The sequence below is a fragment of the Oculina patagonica genome, chromosome 2 (genome assembly GCF_052425735.1).
Source record: "Oculina patagonica isolate OP01 chromosome 2, crgOcupat, whole genome shotgun sequence".
Classification (NCBI taxonomy): Eukaryota; Metazoa; Cnidaria; class Anthozoa; order Scleractinia; family Oculinidae; genus Oculina; species Oculina patagonica.
Window position 1 is genome coordinate 28,891,607 of NC_135759.1, and position 24,745 is coordinate 28,916,351.

General features: G+C 38.7%; 2 protein-coding genes across 2 annotated transcripts; both read right to left on the reverse strand.

Moving 5' to 3' along the window:
• On the reverse strand, positions 1–9,276 carry LOC144643964 (uncharacterized). The gene is made up of 8 exons (XM_078503363.1): positions 9,143–9,276; positions 8,560–8,769; positions 6,710–6,828; positions 4,862–4,931; positions 3,765–3,878; positions 2,712–2,900; positions 2,137–2,247; positions 1–1,332 (listed from the first exon to the last, which is right to left on the reverse strand). The coding sequence occupies exons 2-8, from the start codon at positions 8,734–8,736 to the stop codon at positions 1,150–1,152; spliced, it is 963 nt and encodes a 320-aa protein (XP_078359489.1). The 5' UTR covers positions 8,737–8,769; positions 9,143–9,276; the 3' UTR covers positions 1–1,149.
• A 3,078-nt stretch (positions 9,277–12,354) lies between these two features.
• LOC144643969 (uncharacterized) lies at positions 12,355–22,857 on the reverse strand. Its single transcript, XM_078503367.1, has 8 exons — positions 22,800–22,857; positions 19,035–19,245; positions 18,542–18,660; positions 18,248–18,320; positions 17,261–17,374; positions 15,779–15,967; positions 14,297–14,407; positions 12,355–12,655 (listed from the first exon to the last, which is right to left on the reverse strand). Exons 2-8 carry the CDS (start codon positions 19,209–19,211, stop codon positions 12,473–12,475), a joined length of 966 nt encoding a protein of 321 aa, XP_078359493.1. The 5' UTR covers positions 19,212–19,245; positions 22,800–22,857; the 3' UTR covers positions 12,355–12,472.
• Positions 22,858–24,745: the final 1,888 nt, after the last annotated feature.

Here is a 24,745-nt window from a genome sequence, read left to right on the forward strand (position 1 = left end):
TTGAAAAAACAAAACAGTTATCTTTATTTATGGCATATCAAATTATATTCGATGACTAAAATTGTAGCTTTTTAAGCTCTCTGCACGTTTGACGTGCCTACATTACTTACATATGGTACTATCAAGCAATACGCTAACAAACCAGGCATGATCGTGGTCCTTAGCCATTTTTATAATAATATAATAATAGTTTATGATCTAAATAAAACACTATAAAAACAGCAAGTGTGTTCATCTCAATCTTGGGCATGTATTTTTTATCCATTTCGTTAAAGAGCCCGCTTTAATTACCCTGTTGGCATTTTGTCGTTTTTTTCTTACGAGAGTTAAAAAGAAAGTTAAAATACGCTAACGTTTCATATAATTATCTAGAGGGTCTCAATGGGGTTAACCGTTAGCCGTAAAACGGCCAAAAATTTAGCCGTTAGGCGTAAAATTGGAAAAGTTTAACCGTTAGACGTAAAATATGTTAACCGGAAAAAATCGGTCAGTAATTTTAAATTAAACAGATTAGGTCACCACGTCCCAGAGGTCCTGAGACCTAAAATATGTTTTTCAGTAATGGAAATTAATTTTTAACTTCTGTTAACCGTAATGGAAATAAATTAACCGTTAACCGTAAAAAAGCCAAATTTTAACCGCTAACCGTAAAAACCACCACCCCATTGAGACCCTCTATCTTGTCTTCTTGTGTAATAATGTCCACATATAAAGTTTCTCTTTCAATTTAGCTTTCTCTACACAGAATCGAAGTCTTTTTTACGACATATCATACCCCGCATTGGATATCTTCTTTTAGTTCAAATCAAAATAACAATATTTTTAGCACTACACATACTGGCAAATAGTTAAACTGAAAAAATTGAATCGAGTTTTTCGATAAACTGACTAGTAACTAATTAAAAAAGCACGTCTCTACACCAAACATGCTTTTTAAAAATGACGCCAAGCTTTTTAGCATTTGCGGTTACTCGTGTCCGATATAAAACACGTAATTTAGTAAGCTGTTTTTGTATACAAGTTCTAAAATTACGACAAATCCTTAAACAGAAAACCTAGCTACAACATAAGAAGCCCATAATTACGAGTTAGCGTATTATCGCTGCACTGAGATCCCACGGCCCAGGCAGCCTTCTTGACACGTTTGGTTCAAAACTTGTAAGTGGAATGCAGTTGGTGATATATCCAATCCCTTGCTCTGATTGGTGGATATTTGTTGGAGCCATCCAAACACGTGATCATCGTGTCGTCATCTGGGTCATAAAATAACACCAATGAGCGGCGAGGAACGCGGCGTTTGATTTCAACTTCCGGTATCAGCACTCGGTGAACCTGAAGGACAAAGAACGTTAATACTGCCGGTAGCTATGCCTTCCAGCTATACCCGCGTCTATTTCAGGAGAAGATAAATTCAGTGACTGGCGTACTTACAATTCTAGCATTAGATACTCTATTTAGCAATCTTTAGATCGGGGTCTATTTTGTATTTTCATTTCGTGAACTAGCTTTTTAGCTAGGCGTGCTGACCACGTTAATAAAGATTGTATTGTATTGTATTGGGGTATAAGTACGATATCGAGAACATGTAACTAGTGCTTTTGCTCTTGTTTATATCGTTTTGTACCAATCTCGTACCGACTGTCTGCTCAGCAACAGGAAGGTATGTGGGTTCTGGGAACGAAACAAGATTAAAATTCGAAATTCGTTCCCGAACTCGATATCGCGCTTGTACTGCTATCTAGACTGAGGTACTGTAGCTTACATTGTACAGATTTAAACTGACCAACACCTTAAAAATACTTTTACCCAGGCCTTCGCCTGCCTTGTGATTGTTGTGTTAACTTTGGTTTGGATTTTGGATTACGTTAGAAATCCGGCGCAATAATGTTCAGTTAATATAATTGAAAGAACGGTAATGCCACAGATTCTTTGTAAAGCAGAAAGTACAAAGATCTCGTTTTCCATTTTTTTTTGTTTCAGTTCCCCCGAGTTTCACAACGTTTTTCTTGTTTTGCTGTTTACTTTAGTTTTCCAAAACATTTACAGCTCTTTAGCTCTCCAATAGAAGCATGCATTCGCGAACGTTCTGAAGTATCTAATTTATCTAATTTAGGTATTATTTACAACTGAACATACCACAGACTTCAGTTTGTCACTCGTCCATCTCTGCACTAAGTCATCAATATTCACCAGTACTGTACCTTTCATGGGCGTGGCAGGTACAAATTGACCATTTACGTTAGTTACCTGAAACAGATCAATAATGTTGTACTCAATGTGTTTATTGATTTTAAAGTGATTTCTGTAACAGAGCGTAGGTTGGAGTAGCCGGAGCTGGTGAAATCGAATAGGTCTCAGTGGAAATGTGTAATTACCAAGTTATGGTGATATATTTACTTTTCAATCTTAACACACAATGCCACACAACGAACTCTAATTTATTTATCAACAAAGGCAGATTTTTGAATGTAAATCCAGTTTCTGTAGAACAAAGTGGTTGGGAGAAAATTGCTACTATTCCTTGTTGGAATATCAAGTGCAGGTAACACCCCAGCATTTTATGGTTACAAGTGAGATTAATATACCTTGCCCTTGCCAACCACTACCACGACAAAACTTGATCCTGAGTGGATAATCACTAAATGTTACAATTAGGTCACCTAAAAGTTTATATATTGATCAGTAAATAGCGATGCTCTTCTCCTCCTAACCTCAAGTCCACCAACATCATCTTGAATCAGCAGCGTAATTCCACCATAATCTGTATGTTCCCCACAGCGGATCTGTCCTGGCTTGACTTTGCTGATGTCTGGTATCATTGGGTAGTAGTTATATCGTAACTGAGCCCCGCCCACAGATGTACCCCTCTTTTCAAAGGCATACTCAAATGTGTCAGGTTCCTGTTTGTAAAAAGGACACGTCAAGACATGCTGCTAGTGTTGAATGCATTTCTATATCGATAGATTTACCTTCAGCCAAAAATCACTGTTCTATTAAACTACAACGCAGCAGTGCACTACATGTAAACGAAAGCAATTCAGCTTGGGCAAGGCCGTACCTAGCGGGGGAGGGGGAACTAAAGAAAAAAAAACAAAGAAAAAAAGAAAACCTAAAAAAAAAACAGTCAGCGCCCTTCCCAGAAATCTTTCCCCTTGCAAAAAAAAAAAATCCTAGGTACGGCCATGTGGGGGATCTAAAGGTCAACTATTTTTATTCTTACAGCAACACTGTACAACATGTACGAGCAAGATACAACAATAAAATCACAAATCCATGATGTTCTAGGGTTCTACTTGAGTGAGTCAGCTGATAAATTATGACCTATCGTTTACAGAGCCTGGCAGCTAGCTATAAGCCTTCAAACAGCTGGCAGACCCTCGGCTGCTCAGTTTTTGAGTTAAAAAGAGTGCCTTTTTAGGTTGTACAAATTGTAGATAAGAAAAAAAACAACTCAAATGAATGGCGTTCATTAGTAATCTTGAGTGGAATTAATTTGTCTGAGTGCGACGATTTAATTCTGTAATGATCTGGTTTTGCTTCACTTCATTTTGTATTTGGTGAAGAAAACTTACACCACCTGTCCACCAGGTTATTTTATTTGTATGTCTACCGCTAGTTTAAATTCTCATTTGATTTTTGTGTGAAGTATGTTGATTAGTTTTTAACAAGTTACCGGCAGCTTAATTCCTATTCCTTATATATTGTAATCACATTAACTATGAATACATAAATTTATAGTACTCAGGTATTTAGTTTGGACAAACCATGTTAAGACCAATTGCCATGACAGAGAGCATCCTTGAACCAAGGTCTGTTATGTATTTAAAAACAGTCTTCACTGTGTCCTGAAAGTTTGGTACTTCTGCATTAGGCCATTCCTATAATGAAATTGTATTACGGTAACCGTATTTATTCGTTTAAGCGCCCTGGGCGCTTATTAAATTTTTGGACCTTGAGAGTGGGCGCTTATTCGAGGCTGGGCGCTTATTAAATTTTCACCATTTTCAACAAGCAGTAAGCTTATTTTGCAGCAAAATATTAAATAATATAACAACATGAGAAGATACATCAAAGCAGAACTTTAGCTTTTCGTTGAAAGTTTCCGGTCTTCAGGGAAGTCTCTTAGTAGTACTTAGTCAATCAATACCCCTCTTGCACACTTCAGTTTTTTCTTGGAGGAGGGGTGGGCGCTTATTCGAGGCTGGGCGCTTATTAACTTTTCTTACCTTCATGGTGGGCGCTTATACGAGGTTGGGCGCTTAATCGAATAAATACGATAATTCACTAATTGCTTTGGATATTAAATAATGTTACTCAGAAAAGACTAGCTAGGAATGAAAAGACTAGGAACAAAAGATTGTCACTGAGTAAGGCTAGGAATGAAGGACTCACTTTCGTTCCCAGTCTTTCTCGTTCACCTCCCATCCCTTCATTCCTTTTCTTTCCCTCGGCAACAGATCTAGAGTTGTCTGCAGACAAGACTAGCACTATTGGAAGAGAACCTCAGTGTGAAAAAACCTGTGAGTTTTGCCATGGCCTAAATTTGTTTAAAAAATTACAAAATTCAGATCCTGTAAAAAATTATCTGTGAAAAAATCTGGTTGTTTTTCACAGTTTTTTTAAGGTTTTTAATACCATGGCTGTGTAAAACATGCATGGATTCTTAGTGTTTGCAGAATCAAAAAATAATATATGGTATCTCAACTGTCGGATTCTTATCCAATAATGTAGTGCAGTGGCTACTAATATCTTTTGAAGGCAAAATGCCCAGCCTATATCTCAGGTTTCCTCTCTCTACAACATAAATCAAAATTTTAATTATCAGAGCATACTACCAAAACATTATTTAGGATAAACTTACAAAATCTTCATCATCAAGTACAGACACATCGAATGACTCCTTTAGATCTCCAGGTCGCTGTATATTAGTGCTGCACAATGTATAATAGGAAAAAAAATCAGTAATTGTCTGCAAAACTTAGCATGTACCCTGCATGGATTGCTCAGGGGAGGGGGTACTCCCTATAATGGCCTATACGGGGAGGCTCCGCCCGAAAGGGGTACCTTTTTCAGGCTTCAGGTATAAAAGGGTAGGGATTTCACAAGTTTAGGTATATGAAAGGGCATGGAAATCTGTCATTTAATTAGGTTTTTGAAAGGGCCTTTAATTCAAATATTTCGAACAGATGCAATTTATGGCTGTATTATTTCAATTTATTAAGCGCTACTTGAAAATGACAAGAAAACATCATGTTTTAAGTCCATATCATGACTTTCAGGTATATGAAAGGGTTACCTTTTTTCATTAAAAGGTATACGAAAGGTGTACAATTTCTGGCAAAATGGTATATAAAAGGGTAAGGGGTAAGAGCTCGGGGCGGGGCCTCCCCATACAAAACTTTTTTGGGTACCCCCCCCCCCCCCCGGGATAGATTTCCATTATTATTTATTTAGGGATCTCTAGACTACTGCACTAATCAGAGATAGAATTTCTTGATGTTTTGTTCTAGAAAACATATGAATCCATACCCCCATGGAAAGTTTTATTGTTTTGAATTTTCCAGTCCCATCAAGAAATTTCAGTTAAGCCATACTTTCCTTAAAAATTTTTGGCTTTTGAGACCTCCCACACGCTCGCAATTTCTAATGACCTTGCTTCCAAGGGGTAAGTCTGGATATAATTTTTCTGGAACTGCACAATAGTCATAGTTTTACTTCATCATTTATGTAATGTTTAATAAACAAGCAGGAGTGCTTTATCAAGTTTAAAACACGAGGCGCAGCCGAGTGTTTTAGACTTGATGAAGCACGATCTGCGAGTTTATTGAACGGCTTCAAAGACATTCCTAAATAAGCGTGTCCCAATAGAGTTCATATCATCGATGCCTCTGTGGCGTTGGAAATTAGCATACGAAAAAAATATTACGTAGAAAATAAGTATGCAAGAAAATCAAATCTCACACGTGTTTTGAACTGAACGAAGAGGACATGGCGTCCACTTCCAGGGCTTTTCGGAAACCTAAAAATGCCGAGGAAGAGAGGAAATTATTAGAAAGTGCTACCCCAAAGTCAACACAGGCAGCGACAAAGTGGTCCTTGAAAATTTTTCGAGAATGGCAGAATGGTAGGAAAAACAGAAGTCCAGCAATCGAGCCTTGCGCCTTCAGAACTGACAACTCATTAAAGTGCAACGCTTGGGCACTGACATAACCAGTATGACGGCGCGCTGAGTCATTGAACTTTTGGCTGATTAAATTTGTCGAAGAAGTGTGCAAAGAGAATGGTGAAAGGTTCAGAATTTTTCTGGATCTGTATTTAACAACTGTACTATTAATTTTGTACAAAAGTAAATGTACTGCGTGTGTAAAGAACATTAAATATTCACCACCATTTGTTGTTCTAGTTGATGTATTGTAATTAATATTCATAAATCACGTGCAGTGACTTTATATCTGATAAAACACCGCATACTAATAAGGAAGAGGTTTTATCAATATAAAGTCGATCCACGTGACGTATTATCGACCAGTTGATAGGTTGATGGGCTTATGAATTATTAATGAGTTTTTGAAATAATTTTTAATCTAAAATAAAAGGAAAATTAAAATTTCAAATAAGACTGATTTTATAGTGTCAAGGTGACACTATTTAATGAAAAAAGTATTGATTTTTAGTTAAAAATGTAACACAAAAAGCATAATGTAAACACCTTTCTCTTTCAAGCTCATCCCAGCCATTTTTTGTAGTCCCAGTTTTCTTGGTGTACTTCTGTTTTACATCAACACTTAAGTTAAAAAACTTGTCATATGTCTCAAAAGCAGCATCAATCTGCAGGGTAAAATATTCCAAAATGTAAGACAGTGAAGGTGATTTTGTCTGAGGATATTTTTTAAGCATACGTGACAGCCTTCTGGAGGCCATCTTGATGTTGTGTGGCTTTTAACTCTAAAATTCAAATGCTCTATCCGAAAGACGGCAGATGCTATCAACCTAAAAACCTTTAACGATATATTCATAAAGGACATCTACAGCCAGTGAAGGATAAAAATTCAGGGGTCTTGTCATTCTAGATTTTAGACTTTTTATGACATCACATGAAAACTATGAATAACAATAATTAATGACTGCTACAAAAAAGGTGGCATCCCCTACATTCACCCCTCCCGGGGTACGAAATGCAGATTTGTACTTTTGTACTTAAGCATGTTGTGGAAAATTAAAATTCAGGTTTTTCATTACACAATTTTGTAGGAAGGGAGGGCAAGGTGTGTGTGATCTAGCTGTCCTTTTCACTCTCAATCTCCCTTAGCAGCAGCTGACTAGCTGCAGTGTCATCCCTTGTGTAATGTTGCAAAATGTTTAAGCCTGTATTTTCTTTTCCACCACCTGGGACTAGCCACCTTGATGATCCCTCTGCCCACTACCCATAGACTTCAGTCTTTTATTCCTTGTTTCTTTTTATGCCCATTCTAAATTCTTCCCCTACCTCCCACCCCCCTTTACACACATACACATGCACACACACACACACACCCAGCCCACATTTTGTCTCAGCGACTGTAAATGCTCAAACTAGCACTCAGGGTGCTTATTTAATGTTCTAACGTGAGGGGTGGGCTAATTCGAAAGGAGGCGCTTATTACGTTTATCAATTTTCAGCCCCAAAATGATCATTGTCTTTGTTTTCAGTGAACCCACACTGCCCAGGGGGGGTACTCTGGAATCAAAGTGACGGGGAAGATCGAACGGAGGCAAAACTCAGGACCCAAAAAAATCCCTGGACCAAAAAAAAAACGCCCCCCCAAAAAAATCCCTAGTCAAATAATAATAATAATAATAATCAACTTTATTTATAGAGGGTTAACACATAACAGTAAAAAACTGACAAACCAGTGGCCCCCTAAATTGCCAAGGCCGCGCCAAGGCACTTTAGTTTGATTTTAATACCCAAAAAAATCCCCTATTTAAATCAAGTCACCCAAAAAATTACTTGCCAAATTCTCCTACCCATAAAAATCCCGGAATCGAAAATTTCGACCCCAAAAAAATCATTCGCACATCCCCGTCACTTGGATCCCAGGTACCCCCCCTGGGCCACACTGTAACACAAAAAAACTGTAATAACTAAAGTATTTTTTTTTTGGTTAAACTCAAGCCTGGGATGTTCTTAATTATTAATTCAGTGGTAGTTAAAGCACTGGAAGCAGGAAACGTAAAATGGTCTTGTAATTTCAGGAACTTTTATTTCAAGGCAATAACAATAAGGTGTCAAGTCGGCACAAACTTTTATGAGGAACTTACTAACGTGTAGTGCCTATATAAATTAATTGCTGCACATGGATATTTCCCTTGAGAAAACGAGAAGTAACATCTGTACTGTTATATATGTAATATTCCGTGAAAGTACAGGGGGGGGGAGGGTTGGGGGTGCTAAGTTGTAGGGGGGCACTTATATATATTCAATATATTTAGTCTTGTTACGAGCGCTTATTACAAGGGGACGCTTATTTGAAGCTGTAAGCTCATTTAAGAGTTTCAGGCTTACTATATGACACTTACTATTTCTTGTGGAATGCCATGATTCTTGAGATACACAAATCCAATGGTACTAAAAGCTTGATACACTTGATCAGCAAGTTTTTTAACGTCATCAGCATTTTCGCCCAAGGGATCATTGTGTTCAAGACTCATCGCACTGAAATCCACGACGGGAATACCTGAAATGTTCTCTGTCATCTTGGCGGCAAACGTTGAAAGCCCACTCAAATCCTAGGTATTAAAATAGGGCAGAAGAGAACATTGTAGTCAGGCTGTATGTGCAAGAACGTTACTGATGCCTGCTCAGTATAAGCTTAAAATGAGATCTTCAATTTCTATATCCTTAACTGAGGTGAGCTCAAATAGAATGTAGTTTCGTTTCGTCAAGTGATCGTTCACAAAGACATATGCCGATCCAAAAAAACCATACACTCTCACGTTCCTCTTTCAAAGCATAATTGTCATGTCAACTCTTGTTCTTTATATGATAGATGGGATAGATACAAAACACAAACGCTCAGATCACGCAAGTGAAATTTCGTCGAAGAAAACGTATCCCATTTTCTTCGGAAAGCTACAATAAAATTGGAAGCCTGCCCCTTACCTGGTGTTCTTTTGTTGTGTCTTGTTGGCGTTTGGTCTTCGTTTTTCAACGTTCAGTTATGGTCACGTACTGCCTGTTCCTCTCGACCTTGTACGTGTTGTTCTTTAAGGATGGGCCGATACTCGATACCAAATATTCGATACATCGATATTTTGACAATTTTGAAAAGTATCGATACTTTCGGAAAATATCGCACTTTCGATACGTTTTCGATACTGCACACGTGATCTGAGCCTGCGGTCTTCTGGTCAGCACCTGAGGTTAAAAAATGCACTTTTGCGCAAACAAATATTGATTTTCTTGTCAATATTTGGATTTTTCTATTGCCTTGAGTGACCTTGAGTCCTTGACTTGATATAGTCCACACTCCACAGTGAAACAAAAAGACCAAAAATCAACATTCCTGGCAAATATTTATAATGCCAGGACTGTCCTTTGTATGGTCAAACAAATCACGTGACATACCAATGACGTCAGTATGGAAGTGACGTCATAGTATAGATATCGAAAAAAAAGGCAAATATCGTATCGATATCGTATCGTTTTGAAAAACCTGTATCGGCCCATTCTTATAATGTTCTTTAGAAAGTGTTTACGTTCGACGTTCTCGTCCCCAGATCCCTATGGCACCCCGAGCAACCTCGTCCCTATGCAAATCATGTAAGGGTGGAAGGAAGCGCATTGTCAACATACCATTTCTGAATGGGGGTATACGTATAAAATCTCATTTCCAAGTCGAAATTTTGCCCAAATTCCATTTCCCATTCCATTGTTTTTCCGATTTTTCAAATCCCAACCCCAGATGGCTCCAGTTCTAAAGACTATTGTTTATTTGTTTGTGATTCCCAGTGCCAGTGACCCAAAACCAATTTTCCCAGTTTTTTGCCTTAGCTATACATCAATGGTCTCAACATTGGCAACGTTGCTATATTCGACATGATCGTTCCATTTTTGACATACATTTTGTATCATGACAAGACCTGACAAGGTTGCGCGACGGAGTTGGCGAAAGTGGTCTTAGCTTCTGGGAACTCTGGGAAAAGGGTCCTGAATGGGGAGAGGGGGGCCGGGAGGGGGTCAGATAATCACAAATCACGAGCCTGTTTCTCTTCAAATTTCGAACCAAATTACGAATTATGAGCAGATAGACGGTGTGGGAATGGGCTCATCACTAGGACCCTTGATGGCTAATACGTTCCTCTGCGCTGTATAAGAAAAATTGGAAAATGAAAACAAATTGCCAAAGTTTTACCAACGGTTCATGTGTTATGCTCGGTTCTATCGATGAATGAATGAGGACACGCCGGCGGCCATGTTGACTATTTTATTCTCAAGGAATTACGCGAGCAAGAGTTCATCCGGGAACTCGAGATCAGATGATGTAATCATAACGCGAGTAACGCAGCAGTAACGTAACACATGGATGATACCCTAGCAATGCTCAGCGACATTCCAGCCGCCACGTACGCCAAGTGCCTGTCAAGTCATACGTTAAATAACAACCACCCGGCGTAAAGCTTTACCATGGAACTAGCGAATGATAACAAATTGCCGTTTCTCGGAATGAAAATTTGCAAATCTGGATCCCGCCTAACAACAATGGTTTATAGGAAACCAACAAACACGTGTCTGCTTCTTCACTTTCAGAGCCACGTGGACCAAAGGTATAAGAGATCGCTCCTGAATACCATGCTCTTCGTCTCTCTTCATCTTGGGATCTGTTTGAAAAGGAGAGGTTAATCGACTCTACCATCGCCACCTCTGTCGATTCAGTGAAATCACATGAACCGATCTCAGCCACAACTTCAACGCCAGGGAACAAAACTGCCCGTGTTGTACTGCCGTTCAAGGATCAGAAGTCTGCGGATGCCGTTAGAAGACAACTGAAAAACCTCAACGTAAAAGTACAACCCGTTTACAAGAGAGCAAAAATTGGTGACAAACTCAAGGTACGTGAAGAAAAGCCAGCATTGGTCAATCGACAGTGCGTTGTCAACAAATATCAATGTCATCTGTGTGATACCCGTGCACAGTACATCGGCTACACGACCAGCCACCTCCAGCACCCGGGGGGGGGGGGTACTCCCTATAATGGCCTATACGAGGAGGCTCCGCCCGAAAGGGGTACCTTTTTCAGGCTTCAGGTATATAAGAGGGTAGGGATTTCACAAGTTTAGGTATATGAAAGGGTAAGAAATTCTGTCATTAAGATATTTAAAAAGGCCTTTAGATTAAATATTCCGAACAGACGCAATGATGGCTGTATCGTCTTAATTTATTTAGCGTTACATAAAAAACGTTCTGTTTAAGTATATTTTATGTCATGTAGGTATATGAAAGGGGTACCTTTTTTCTATAAAAGGTATACGAAAGGGGTGCCTTTTTTCTGTCATAATTTGGTATATGAAAGGGTAAGGGGTTGGACCTCGGGGCGGAGCCTCCCCGTATAAACTTTTTTGAGTGCCCCCCCGGGCTCCAGCAACGCATCGCCGAACATAAATATTCCGCTTTTGGTAAACAGCTGCAAGATGAACACCAAGTCGAGATCGCCGACCTTAACTTGATAAGCACTTCTCAATCCTGAGAAAGTGTCAGGGAAAGTTGGACTGTCTCATTTATGAAATGTGTTTCATCCGCACGCAAAAACCGAAACTCGATACACAATCGGACTCTATCCCGATCCGTGAAAAAGTATTCGTTTGAACCATCACCTTTGTCATTCAGCTATTAATTTTGAACACTTTTGAACGAAACTATTTGACACTCAACCAGAGTATATTGAACTTTTCTACTTTTTATTCCTCACTTGACAATGATGCCATGACGGTGTCGAAACGTTGTGCATTCGTAATTTGTTTTATTCTTAAACGTTTGACCAAATGTCATTAATTTAGTTTCCCTACACAGAAGTCTGTTTTTTTTACGAAAGATTTTATCCAATGGGATATCTTCTTTTAGTGCAAATCAGAATAAAAATTATCGTTAATACTACAAATACTGGCAAAAAGTTTATGTACAAAATTGACTTTTTCGATAAACGGACTAAATAATTACAAAAGCACGTGCGTACACAAGACGTGCGTTAAAGGTGCACAAGATCTAGACGTGCGTTAAATGCCGCCAAGCTCTTTAGCCTTTGCGGTTACTTGTGTCCAATATCATAAAACACGTACTACTAATTTAGCATGTTGTGTGTGCAAAATCTCGAGAAATCCTAATACTCAAACAGAAAACCTGGCTACATCATAAGAAGCCCATGATTACGAGTTAGCGTATTATCACGTTGCACTCAGATCCCACGGACCAGGCAGTCTTCTTGACACGTTTTTTTCAAAACTTGTAAGTGGAATGCAGTTGTTGATATATCCAATCCCTTGCTCTGATTGGTGGATACTTGTTAGAGCCATCCAAACACGTGACCATCGTGTCGTCATCCGGGGCATAAAATAACACCAAAGAGCGGCGAGGAACGCGGCGTTTGATTTCAGCTTCCGGTATCAGCACACGGTGAACCTGAGGAAAGAACGTTAATTGCTGGTTTTCACTGTCACGCAATCAAAAAATAAATTCGAAACAATTCAACTACAGAAGCTATGAATTTCAAATATTATAGACGATAAATAGATAAACAATTTCTCCAAGTTTCAGGTCTGTGCGGTGTACCGTTCGCGAGTTATTTACCGAACCTTTCCACGCAAATGTATAAAGCTTAGTATGGAGATGCCATAACTGTGTCCTTCCGAGGGACACAAATATGGCCACCGTGATGTCAGAGAAATCATCTGGAACTCAATTCTGTTTACAACAGCGGCAATCTTTGGCTCATGAGCTAGTACAGTTTCACATAAACACCACTTACTATATCTGAAATGTTCAATCTGCTGAAAATGGAAAGGAAAGGCCTATTTCAAACAAAACAGCTTTGTCACGGCACTCAGCTTGATGTCATATACGACGGAGAACTCAAATATTCAAAATGCTCTGTTTAAAACACGAATGACACTATCGATCTGGAAATTTGCAAAAAGATATATTTTTTGTTTATCTTACGTCTAATGAGAACGAAAATTTAGCAGGCGTAGTGAATTTTGATTTCAGAATTTTATGACGTAACATGAAAACCAAGAATACTGCCAGTGGGTATGTCTTCTAACCCTTTCAGCACTAAATTACTGAGGATGCCCATGTATAACATACCATTTGAACGCTTTTGAGCTGTGTATTCCAAAAATTGCATCAAAAATTACAGAAAAAGTGACTGATTTGACAAATAATGGTTTAAAAAGTAAGAACAAAAAAGTTCAAAAAAGTGGAAATCTTGATATATATTAGGTATACCCCTAAACTATGCCTTATTTTACAGCTCGCAGCGAGTAGGTTCATAACAAAATTAATTATTAGAGACCATGAAATTATTTTAGAAAAACATTTGCAAAACTTCAAGCGGTGGTGCACCATATTATGTATGGGGGGGGGGGGGGTTGTTTCGGTTTGAGTAGATCTTTGCAAGACCAGATTTGAACCAAACAGTGACGTCATAACCACATATTTGCTCTCCTGTGGCGAATTGCGAAAGGGCTAACTATGCCCGTCCCTATTCCATGAAATAGAGAAGTAGAGAACCAATGTCTTCACTACCTGATTCTAACATTAGATGCTCGGTATTAAGATCAGGGTACGAGTAGGAGATTGAGTACGAGTACCTAGTGCTTATGCTTTCGATTATCACATTTCTCAATAATCTCGTACTGACTCTCTCCTTTTCAACTGGACAGCATCAGGGAGGAGTGAGGGCTTTGGGAGTGTAACTAGATTGAAATTCGAAAAGTGGTACTCATACTCGTACCTACAAACTCAAACCATTACCAACACTTTAAAAGTGCTTTTACCCAGGCCTTCGCCTGCCTTGTGATTGTTATGTGTTAATTTTGGTTTGGATTTAGGATGCCATTTGAAAGCCCGCGCAATAATATACAGCAAACATAAATAAAAGTACTGTTATGCCACGGTCCCTTTGTAAAGCGGTAAGAGCAAAGATCTCGTTTTGTCTTCTTTTTTTATTTATTTATTTTTTCAAAACGTCCACTGCTGCTGAGCTCTCCAATAGATAAACGTTCTGAAGTATTTATAATTTATGTTTTATTTCCAACATACCGTAGACTTAAACCTGTCCGCCGTCCATCTCTGCATGAAGTCAGCGATATTCACCAGTACTGTACCTTTCATGGGCGTGGCAGGTACAAATTGACCATTTACGTTAGCTACCTGAAACAGATAAAAAATGTGCGAAGAGTATTAATTTTGATATGATTTTTGCCGTGCAGCGCAGGTTAGAGTAGAGATGAATAGCTCTCGGTGGAAATGCGTAAAGTACCAAGTTACAGTGGGAACACGTGTTCAACTAACTAACATAACGATTTAATAAACAACTTACAATAGTGAAAATAAATTTTTCAACAATGACACGAGTATGGGACAAAGAAAAATTCTGAGTCCCCGACGGGAATCGAACCCATGGCCTCCCAGATACCGGTTGGGCGCTCTAACCAACTGAGCTACGAGAGACTCGTTGTGAGCTGTCATTTTTATTATTTATCACCGAGCTTAAAATTTACCATCTTTATTATTACAACACACTTGATGATTTCGACATTGCTGATCCTAGCAGTACGCAGGACGCGTGTCACATATCAACCTAGTAAATGGCCCAGCTCACAACGAGTCTCTCGTAGCTCAGTTGGTTAGAGCGCCCAACCGGTATCTGGGAGGCCATGGGTTCGATTCCCGTCGGGGACTCAGAATTTTTCTTTGTCCCATGCTCGTGTCATTGTTGAAAAATATATTTTCATTATTTATCACCGAGCTTAAAATTTACCATCTTTATTATTACAACTTACAATAGGTAGATTTTTTCATGTAAGTCCGGCTCTGAAAAGCCCCGTTGGGACGAGCCAATAAAGTATGTATCTATGTCTCGGCAGCATAAAGTGGCTAAGAGGGAATATTGCTACCATCCCTTGTTGGAATGTCAATCACTGATTAACCAGTACCCATAATTCATACCCCTGGATGGGTTAAACTAATACCGTAATGATTCAATTAAGCGCCCTCCTTCCGATAAGCGCCCCTTTCGAATGTGCTTTTGTCAATAAGCGCCCCTATTCTAATAAGCGCCCCTATTGTGGATAACTGCCCCTACTGAAGTCATCGACGTCGAATAGATGTACTCATGAACATTTACCGTACCGAACATGTACGGTATATATTTACTGCTAAAATGAACAATTCTTTTAAAAGTAACTGTAATTTCAATAATTTGTTACTGTTACAGTTTCTGTTATTTTTGGTTATTTAAATACTTATTGAAGTTTTGTTTTGAACATTTGGTTGTTTCTCAAAAAAATAAATACGCGCCCTGTCCCGAATAAGCGCCCTCCCTTGAGATATGCCTTGCCTGTACCAAGCACTACCACGACAAATCATGATCCTGAATGAACGGGGGGGCGGGGGTTTTTTTTTTTTTAAAATTGGGCCAAAAAAGTAAATTAAAAAAAAAACCCCCGGAAAACACTAGATTTGAGGCCACCACCAAAGTATATATCGATCAGTAAAAAGAGATGCTCTTCTCCTCCTAACCTCGAGTCCACCAACATCATCTTGAATCAGCAGCGTAATTCCAGCATAATCTGTATGTTCCCCACAGCGGATCTGTCCTGGCTTGACTTTGCTGATGTCTGGTATCATTGGGTAGTAATTATATCGTAAAGAAGCACCGCCCACTGATGAACCGCTCTTTTCAAAGGCATATTCAAATGTGTCAGGCTCCTGTTTAAGAAAATGGACTTGCAAGACATGCTACTTTTGTTTTATGCAGCTTTACATAAATGCATGTTCAGGAAACAATCGCTGTTCTTATAATTACTACAATAATGCAGCAGCAAACCACATGCAAACGTAAGCAAATTTCAACAAAGAGAATACATTCAGTGTCCTGCATGCTGCTCTAAAGGTCGGCACACACTAGGGGACTAGTTTCAGGGACTTGCTTCCGGGACCAATCCCCTAATTTGTACTTGTATTTTGCATCGAACTTCTAGTCCCAGGGACTACATTTTTGGTCCCTGCGGCTAGTCCCACGAATTAAGCTGGCTTGATTTCTGGGACTAGTCGCAGGGACCAATAGTCCCACAAAATCGTCACTAAGGGATAAGTCCCTGCGACTATTCCCTGCGACTAGTCTCCTAGTGCGTGGCTAGCTTAAGGCTAACTATTTTTGTTCCAACCAGCAAGACTGCACAACACGAACAATAAAGAATGGGAACTATGCTAGAGTTCTGAATTCGAACTTGCGAGAGCCAAATGACCGTTTACAAAGTCTGGCAGCTTCAGTCTTGGAATTAGCAGTGGCATACCCTCAGATGCTCTGTTTTTGAGTTCAAACGAAGGGCGAGGGGGTAGGGTGGGGTAGTTCTCTAGAACAGGGTGATAGACTGGAAAGGAATATGTAATATGTTTAAAAGTCGTAGATTCAAAAACCCGCTCTTCAATGAACATTTGTTCATTAGAGGGGCATTTATTTGAGTGTCAGAAGTAATCATGTAAAGCTTTGATGGCTTCACCATACTTTGTGATTGGCTAAGAAAACTTGTGCCACCTGCTCCACCAATCAGATGCAAGACCGAAACCAATCGTGACTTGGTTGTTTTACGTGTATCTACCATCAATTCCCATTGGATTGTTGCGTTGTGTATATTGATTGTAGTTGTTACAAATTTATTTAGTTGTACGTCACTCGTTTGAAACTGTTCTAATTAATGCCGAGGCTTGTGGATTAACTCAGACGCGTTCCCAGTCCCTATTTATTTGTTCCTAAAGGCGATAAAAGACTGGGGCGGAATGAGACGAGGGTTGCGCGGCAGGCTGGGAAGGGCGAAGAAAAGCTCCCCGATTTTCGTCCGGCCTTCCCTTGATGCAATGCGTTCTGGTCAAAACCGCCTTGGGAGCGACTGGGAACGAGTCTGGGATTAATTAATGACGACTTGTTACTTGCAGCTTAATTTGACTATTTCTATTTTAACACCAGAGCTATTATTAAAAGTAATTTAAGTTTGGACAAACCATGTTAAGACTAATAGCCATGACAGAGAGCATCCTTGAACCAAGGTCTGTTATGTACTTAAAAACAGTCTTCACTGTGTCCTGGAAGTTTGGTACTTCTGCATTAGGCCATTCCTATTATAAAAAAGCGTATGTTCAAGTCATTGATTTGGATATTAGTAAATTCGTTACTACTTGCCAGTACTAGTAAAACCTCTTTTGGAGGTACCGATAAACAACAAAAAATATCTATCTATTTTAGTTTTGAGGGGTCACCCTCTACCTCTCAGAAGGAGACACAGACCATTGGGTCTAAAAACGTTGCTGGAATTAAGTGACTTATTGTCATTTATTAATAAGGGTCCTTCTCTCTGATGGCAAAATGATAGCAGCAAATTCAAAGCCGTAGAAAGAAAGATGTAAATTAATTACAGATGGCTTTCGACACACGTCTCTGAAATGAAAGAAAAATTGCACGCCCCGAGAAGGATTCAAACCCGCGTCTCCCTGTTACTAGTCAGGCGTGATATCCACTACACCATCGGGTCAACCACGCTGGATACGTGGCATCTTATTGATGTGTATCGGATCGAACGCGGTCAATCCACAGGTGTAGTGGATATCACGCCTGACTAGTAACAGGGAGACGCGGGTTCGAATCCTGCTCGGGGCATGCAATTTTTCTTTCATTTCAGAGACGTGTGTCGAAAGCCATCTGTAATTAATTTACATCTTTCTTTCTACGTTTGTAAGGCTTTCTAGGCTTATAAAAAAAATTTCTAAATTCAAAGCCATGGGAAGAAATGGGGGTGACTTATTTTCCAGCTGTATCTCTTCAATTCTCTTGTCATCATGCAAGAAAACAATTAGTCATGCAAGATGTGATCCTTCAAGAACGTATATCAGACTTTTAAAAAAAACTGTTCAACGTACCAATTGCTAGCGCTGATAATAAATGAATTTTGATTTATAATGATTAAAGTGCAAATGTAGGAGAATTCAACTTACAAAATCATCATCATCATCAAGTATTGACACATCAAATGACTCTTTCAGATCCCCAGGTCTCTGTATATTAGTGCTGCACAATAATCGCGACAGAAAATAGTTTTAATAATTGTCAGGAATAGAACTTTACCTAGACAATAATGGATTGACATGATTTATTTAAGGATTTTCTCAAATTTTCTAGACTGGATCTGATTGACATACTTTAAACTATTAAAAAAGATAAAAACGAATCAGACTGAAGTTTAAGTGAAAGGCTTTAGAAAAGTAACACACAAAGCATAATGTAAACACCTTTCTCTTTCAAGCTCATCCCAGCCAGTTTTTGTAGTCCCAGTTTCCTTGCTGTACTTCTGTTTTACATCAAGACTTAGGTTGAAAAACTTGTCAAATGTCTCAAAAGTAGAATCAATCTGCAAAGTAAAATATTCCAAAAGACAGGCAGTTACGACGGTTACTGGTACAAAAGAGATGGCCCCTTCTACATTCCAATGTAAATTTATACTTCTGCAGTCATGATATCTTGTGGAGATAAATATGGATCAGTTTTTTTCCTGACACTATTTTGTGTGAGGGGAAGGGGTGGGGAGAGCAAGGTGTGTGATCTAGCCATACTTTTTAATTCCAGTTTCTAACCGTGACTACCTACAGTGTACTCCCTTGTTCAATTTCCCTCTGTCCATCACCCATAGACTCCTTTTACTCCCATTCTGCCCCTCCCCCCACCCCACTGTTTTGTCTCGGTTAGATGGCTCTATCTATCTTATCATAATTTTATAACACTTACGATTTCTTGTGGAATGCCATGATTCTTGAGATACACAAATCCAATGGTACTAAAAGCTTGATACACTTGATCAGCAAGTTTTTTAACATCGTCAGCATTTTTGCTCAAGGGATTATTGTGTTCAAGACTCATCGCACTGAAATCCACGACGGGAATACCTGAAATGTTCTCTGTCATCTTGGCGGAAAACGTTGAAAGCCCACCCAAAATCCTAGGTATTAAAATAGAGCAGAAGAGAACATTGTAGTCAGTCTGTATATGCAAGAACGTTATGCTCAGCTCTGTTAATTTAATCTAAGATCATAAGAAGATCTTTAATTTCTATATATCGTTCACAAAGACATACCGTAAAATTCCGGTTATAAGCCCTGGGCTTATACAACTTCGTAAGGGGTTTTGGGTGGCCTTCTAAACGGAGCGGCTTATATCCGGGAGGGCTTATAAGCGGAATAAAAAAAGTTTCGAAACGAGCCACGGGAGTGTTGATCGAAATAGGTGTTTAAAACGCATAATAAAGCAACATTTAGCCCTGTTCAGTGCTGTCATGTCAAAGCATAATTGACATCACAGCATGAAAATTGGGATTTACATTAAAATAAAGGTGGTTAAATCTGGTGTAAAGTCGGTTATCCAACTTTACGACATCAATTAAATGTTGTTAAAGGTGGTAAATAAACCGACCTTATATTATATTGTAGTCTTATATTATATTGTAGTCTTGTATATTAATTATTATCTTGTATATTGATTTTGCATTATTTTTTTTTCATAATTATATTTTTTGTTTGTGTGGCAAAATAAATAAATTAATAAATAAAAATAAAGACCTTTACGCTACCGTGTGTAAATGTGATTTAAAGTTGGTGTAAAGAAGTCTCTTTATCTACCTTTATCTTGAGCGTAAAGCTGGGATAAAGGTCAGCTTTAAAAAATGTAAAGTCAGCGTATAGCTGAATAAATTCCAAATTTACGCCAGCTTTATTTGAGCTTTACACCACGGTTAAGTTATGTTTTCATGCTGTGGATGTCAACTCTTTTTCCAGGCATTCCTAATTCTTGCAACCTACTTACGATAAATACGTAAACACAAACGCTCAGATCATGCAAGTGAAATTCGGTCGAAGAAAACGTTTCCGATTTTTCTTCGGAAAGCTAAAATAAAATTTGAAACCTTGTTTGGGTATTTTAATATTTTTATTTAATATTAATAGTTTCTTACATCTTACAATACACACTATCGTTTTACATACACGTCAGAAAAGACCACACGTACATTACAAGTACAGGAGACCCTTTACCTGGTTCCCTTCTTTAAATTACAACTTTAAAAACTATGATATATAACTTATAACTACTTTTATTATATGGAGGAAAGTCTTTTACTGGGAACTAAACCACTCGTAGATTCCATACGCCACTCCATCCGGGACCCGAGTGGCGTACTTTCCGTATGACACTCTATGCGCAGTGCAGGACAGTTTTTATATGATCTTTACGCCTCGATATACTTGCCCGGGTATACTTGCCCCATTTTTGCATGGATTGGCCATTTATTACTAGATTTAGAAATGCTGGTTTCAAGTTGATAAAATTTCTTTACTTGAGCCTTAAATATAATAATGGATGGTTTAACATTAATACATCTGCACCAATATCTATGTTTCTTTGCAATTAACAAAATGTGGTCGACAAACAAATCCTCTTCATCGGTTATGCCTAACATTATATCTTTAAGAGAAAAGGAATCAATTTGGATATTTTGGTGGCCCATCCATTTAATAACTTTCCCTAAAACCTCTCAGTGCATGTAGTGGCAAGCTGAAAAGATACGTTTGAGAGATTCGTCTGCTTCCTCGCAAAAAGAGCAGGCTGGGGATGATGTAAGTCCACCCTTGCTGAGTAGGACATTTGTTGCAAGACATCTGTTGGGAAGTTTATATTAAAGTTCACGCGATTTTGTGTCCAAAGCAACACGATGTGTAAAGCCATATATTTTCTTTCCATTCAATTCACCATCATTTTGGGACAAAGCGTTGTATTTAAGTTGAGCGGCAGGTGGAGTAATTTCGTAGTTCCTTGTGAAAAGTCTTCGAAACAGCTTTAGAAATTGAAACATGGGCTTGATTTTGTAAGTTGAAGGGCTCAAAACCAGTATAATTGTACGTTCTTAGAAATCTACGCCATCCTGCTGGAAGGGCATCAATTACACAAAAATTGAAGACTTTTTTGGCGACTGTGAATTTCCCTTCACAGATTTGAGCATCATCAGCGGTGAGTCTGGGTATTGAAGGAGTCGGCTTTATAAAGATCCGTGTACAACTTTTCAATCTCATACATAGCATTCTTTGGATCAGTAATTAAAGTACCCTCCTTATTAAGAACCTTGCGGACGGAGCTTTTTGCCTTTTTGTGTGATACTGTGATTCAAAATCTTAGAAATATTAATTGCTCTTCTCTCCTTTTTCATACCAGGTTGCTTTTGATCGAATTAAATAGATACATAGAAACTTTATTAACGTGTCAAAATAACCACTTAGCTCGGGAAAGCCCATACTAATTTGGGGACACGAAATCAATAGATTCTAAAAGACAATTAAAAAATATTTAAAACTATGTAAAATATCAAATAACAATACAGTGGAACCCCGCTTTACGGACACTCGCTTAATACGGACACCCCGGTATTACGGACAGTTTCGTTGGTCCCGACGAAAACTTCATACATTTTCTCTAAAAATAATCCGCTTAATACGGACACCCGTTAATACGGACAACGGACACTTTTCCGTGTCCCGAGTGACAAACTGTCATACATTGTCAACCCCGCTGTACGGACAACGTTTATCTGTTGACTGTTAATTTTTTCTGTCGCGTTTATTTGCTAACTTGAAGACATTGGACCCTGGTCAAATAAAGACAGCATTCGACGAATTCTAAAAAGGAACAACAGTCAAGGTTTTCTGACTGCTGTTCCTATTTAAAAGTTTCACTTTCTTTGCTTTTTGCTTCAGCTATAGCATAGTTACTCTACTAACTATGGCTATAGCTTGTACTCTTCTTCCTCTAAGAGGTCCTTTGCTTGCCACTAACAAGAACAACCTCTGTTCATACTGCATGCTGGGTTACTATCAACGTCTAGTAATTGTTCGAGTAAATCTACGTGCGACATTTTCAAAAAATTCCACTGTTGAAATTATTAACGTTTAGTTCGAGTGTCTGACTAGATCCTAAGGGTTTTGTAAAACTATTAAAAGAGAGTTTATAGTTGGCATTTGCTACAATTACAGTACAATTACATAACGTTTTGTTGCCGTAAAAACGTTTCCCTTCGTCTTTGTGTCGATAAAACATGCCGGTATACATGACTTTTTTCTGAGACCCCGCTTAATACGGACACCCCGTTAATACGGACAATTTGGCCTGTCCCCTTGGTGTCCGTATTAACGGGGTTTCACTGCATAAAAATTCTAATCCTAATTAGCAATTATTGGATGAAGCTGAGTATGATATGAAGAATTATGCAGATCGAGGAGGGTGTTATCCGCCGAAGCCGAAGGCTGAGGCGGATAACACCCTCAGAGATCTGCATAATTCTTCATATCATAGGAAAGCCGAATTCAATAATTGTTTGTTATTCATTCAAAATATTTCCAGAGCTCCAAATGCACAAAATGAATTTAATAGGGTTTTGAAAGTAGGCAAAGTGCACAAATACACAACAACGTTCGCATTTAAATTTGATTTAAACTTCAAAAACTCGGTTACCTTCATTAAATTTCTTGTCCTTTATAATGTCGATATTTAGCACTTGCTTGAAGTGTGTATTGAAGCTAATTCTGATGACACAAAGCGATGTTTTTCGAGTACAGGTTTCCATCGTTCTTGCTTACTTCGACATAGAATTTTCGTAAAACCGCTCCAAGTCCTCCGCTGTGGCTGGATCAGGGATCTTTTCCTCTTGAAGATACGCTTTCAAAATCGATCGACTCCCCTTGCCCATTATTGCGCCTTAAGCTATATTTTCATAAGCAATTATTGGATGAGGTTGAGCATGATATCGTGAATTATCAAAACCTCGTGTCTGTGTTATCTGCCTCAGCCTTCGGCTTCGGCAGATAACACAGACACGAGGTTTTGATAATTCTCGATATCATGCGAAAACCAAATTCAATAATTGTTTTATTATACGTTTTCAAACAATTTGCCATCACTTTTTCTAGGGCCGGCGTAAAACTTTTCAGAACATTGGCCAAAGCGGTTTTATCTTGTGGTTCCTCCAGGTTCTTCTCCCTCGAATAATCATTCAGAATTTTTACAATTGTTTTTGTTGTTCTCTTGGTGTTTTTAAAATCTTTATTCTCGATCAAAACTTTCAATATCCTCTTCGGAAACGGAGGCGAATCGCCCAGCCATATTTGACAGCACTACACGGACGAGGGGCTTGGAAACTAGGCGGACTTTGAACTCGACATGATAACCCAATATCTGCTGCAGATATTGGGTTATCATGTCGAGTTCACATGCTACTGTATATTGACTGAATGCTCTCGACCAATCACATGTTTCAAAGTAATTCTAATGTATAATAATATGAATTATCATCAAATTCAATCTTTAAATTTTTTAATTGTTGAAGGTTCCCATCGGATGGGTGTTTCGCACAGTTTTCTTTGCGGGCTTTCAAAGAAGCCTCAATGTCATTTACCTTGCCCTTTTTTTACTCGCCTTTTCTTTGCCATATTTTATCGAGACCTGTCCTATTGTATATATAATTTAGTCCCACAAAAGCCTTTTATCGGTAATTGTGGATGTGTTGAACTCATCCAACCAAATTTGCATACTCTCATTTATAAATGTGATAAAGTTGTCATCCTCCGCAAGGCTGATGTTAAATTTCCAAAAAGAAGGGCCGTGTTTTTGCTTACTTATCCTTTTTATATTCAGTATTAAAATGGAGCACAATTGCCGAATGATCAGAATTTATTGAGGAGATAATACCAGTTTTCTCAATGTCTTCTTCTTTGAATAAGCGGACGATTTTTGCCTCCAGGAGATCGTTTAGTTACAGGGTTTCTTTTTCTCCATATGTCTACTGAGTCAAAATCTAAGCATAAATCGCAGTATTTTTGGTGGAATATTTTTTTGGACGGGTTGTCAGCAGAGCAGTCAAGATCGGAGTAGAGAGCAACATATGAAGTCATCTCGGGGGGAGCAGGGATGGCGCAGTGGTGAGAGCGCTCGCCTCCCACCAATGTGGCCCGGGTTCGATTCCCGGGTTCGATTCGGCGTCATATGTGGGCTGAGCGTGTTGTTGGTTCTCGTCCTTGCTCCGAGGGTTTCTCTCCGGTTTTTTCCGGTTCCTCCCTCCACAAAAAACAACACTTCCAAATGCCAATTCGATCGGGAATACACGGCCCCACAAGCTTATAGCTTTAATCCCACCGTGTTTAAATAAAGGTATTTTTTAAATTTATTTATAAAAATTTTGAGCTCTTTATCAGCGACAAGATTTTCAATGGTCTTAATAACGTTTCCAAAAAAATCACATTGCTCTTGCACCTTGTTAGGTGCATAAATATTCACAAGCAGGAAGGCTGAGCTTTGTACTTAAGCTTCTCTTATTAAGTAGCGCCCTTCATTATCCGCATTGACAGAATTTAATTTGAAATCTAAATCACTCCTTACTATGGCCATTACTCCACAGCTACGAT

Excerpts from the sequence above, each read along its gene's own strand:
- LOC144643964 (XM_078503363.1), bottom strand. The coding sequence starts at position 8,736 with ATGACAGAGAACATTTCAGGTATTCCCGTCGTGGATTTCAGTGCGATG. Across the intron at positions 6,829-8,559 it reads ATGGCATTCCACAAGAAATA|ATTGATGCTGCTTTTGAGAC; the intron begins GTAAGTGTCATA and ends TTTACCCTGCAG. Across the intron at positions 4,932-6,709 it reads GATGAGCTTGAAAGAGAAAG|CACTAATATACAGCGACCTG; the intron begins GTGTTTACATTA and ends TACATTGTGCAG.
- LOC144643969 (XM_078503367.1), bottom strand. The coding sequence starts at position 19,211 with ATGACAGAGAACATTTCAGGTATTCCCGTCGTGGATTTCAGTGCGATG. Across the intron at positions 17,375-18,247 it reads TTGATGATGATGATGATTTT|GAATGGCCTAATGCAGAAGT; the intron begins GTAAGTTGAATT and ends TTTTTATAATAG. Across the intron at positions 15,968-17,260 it reads TGGCTATTAGTCTTAACATG|GAGCCTGACACATTTGAATA; the intron begins GTTTGTCCAAAC and ends TTTCTTAAACAG.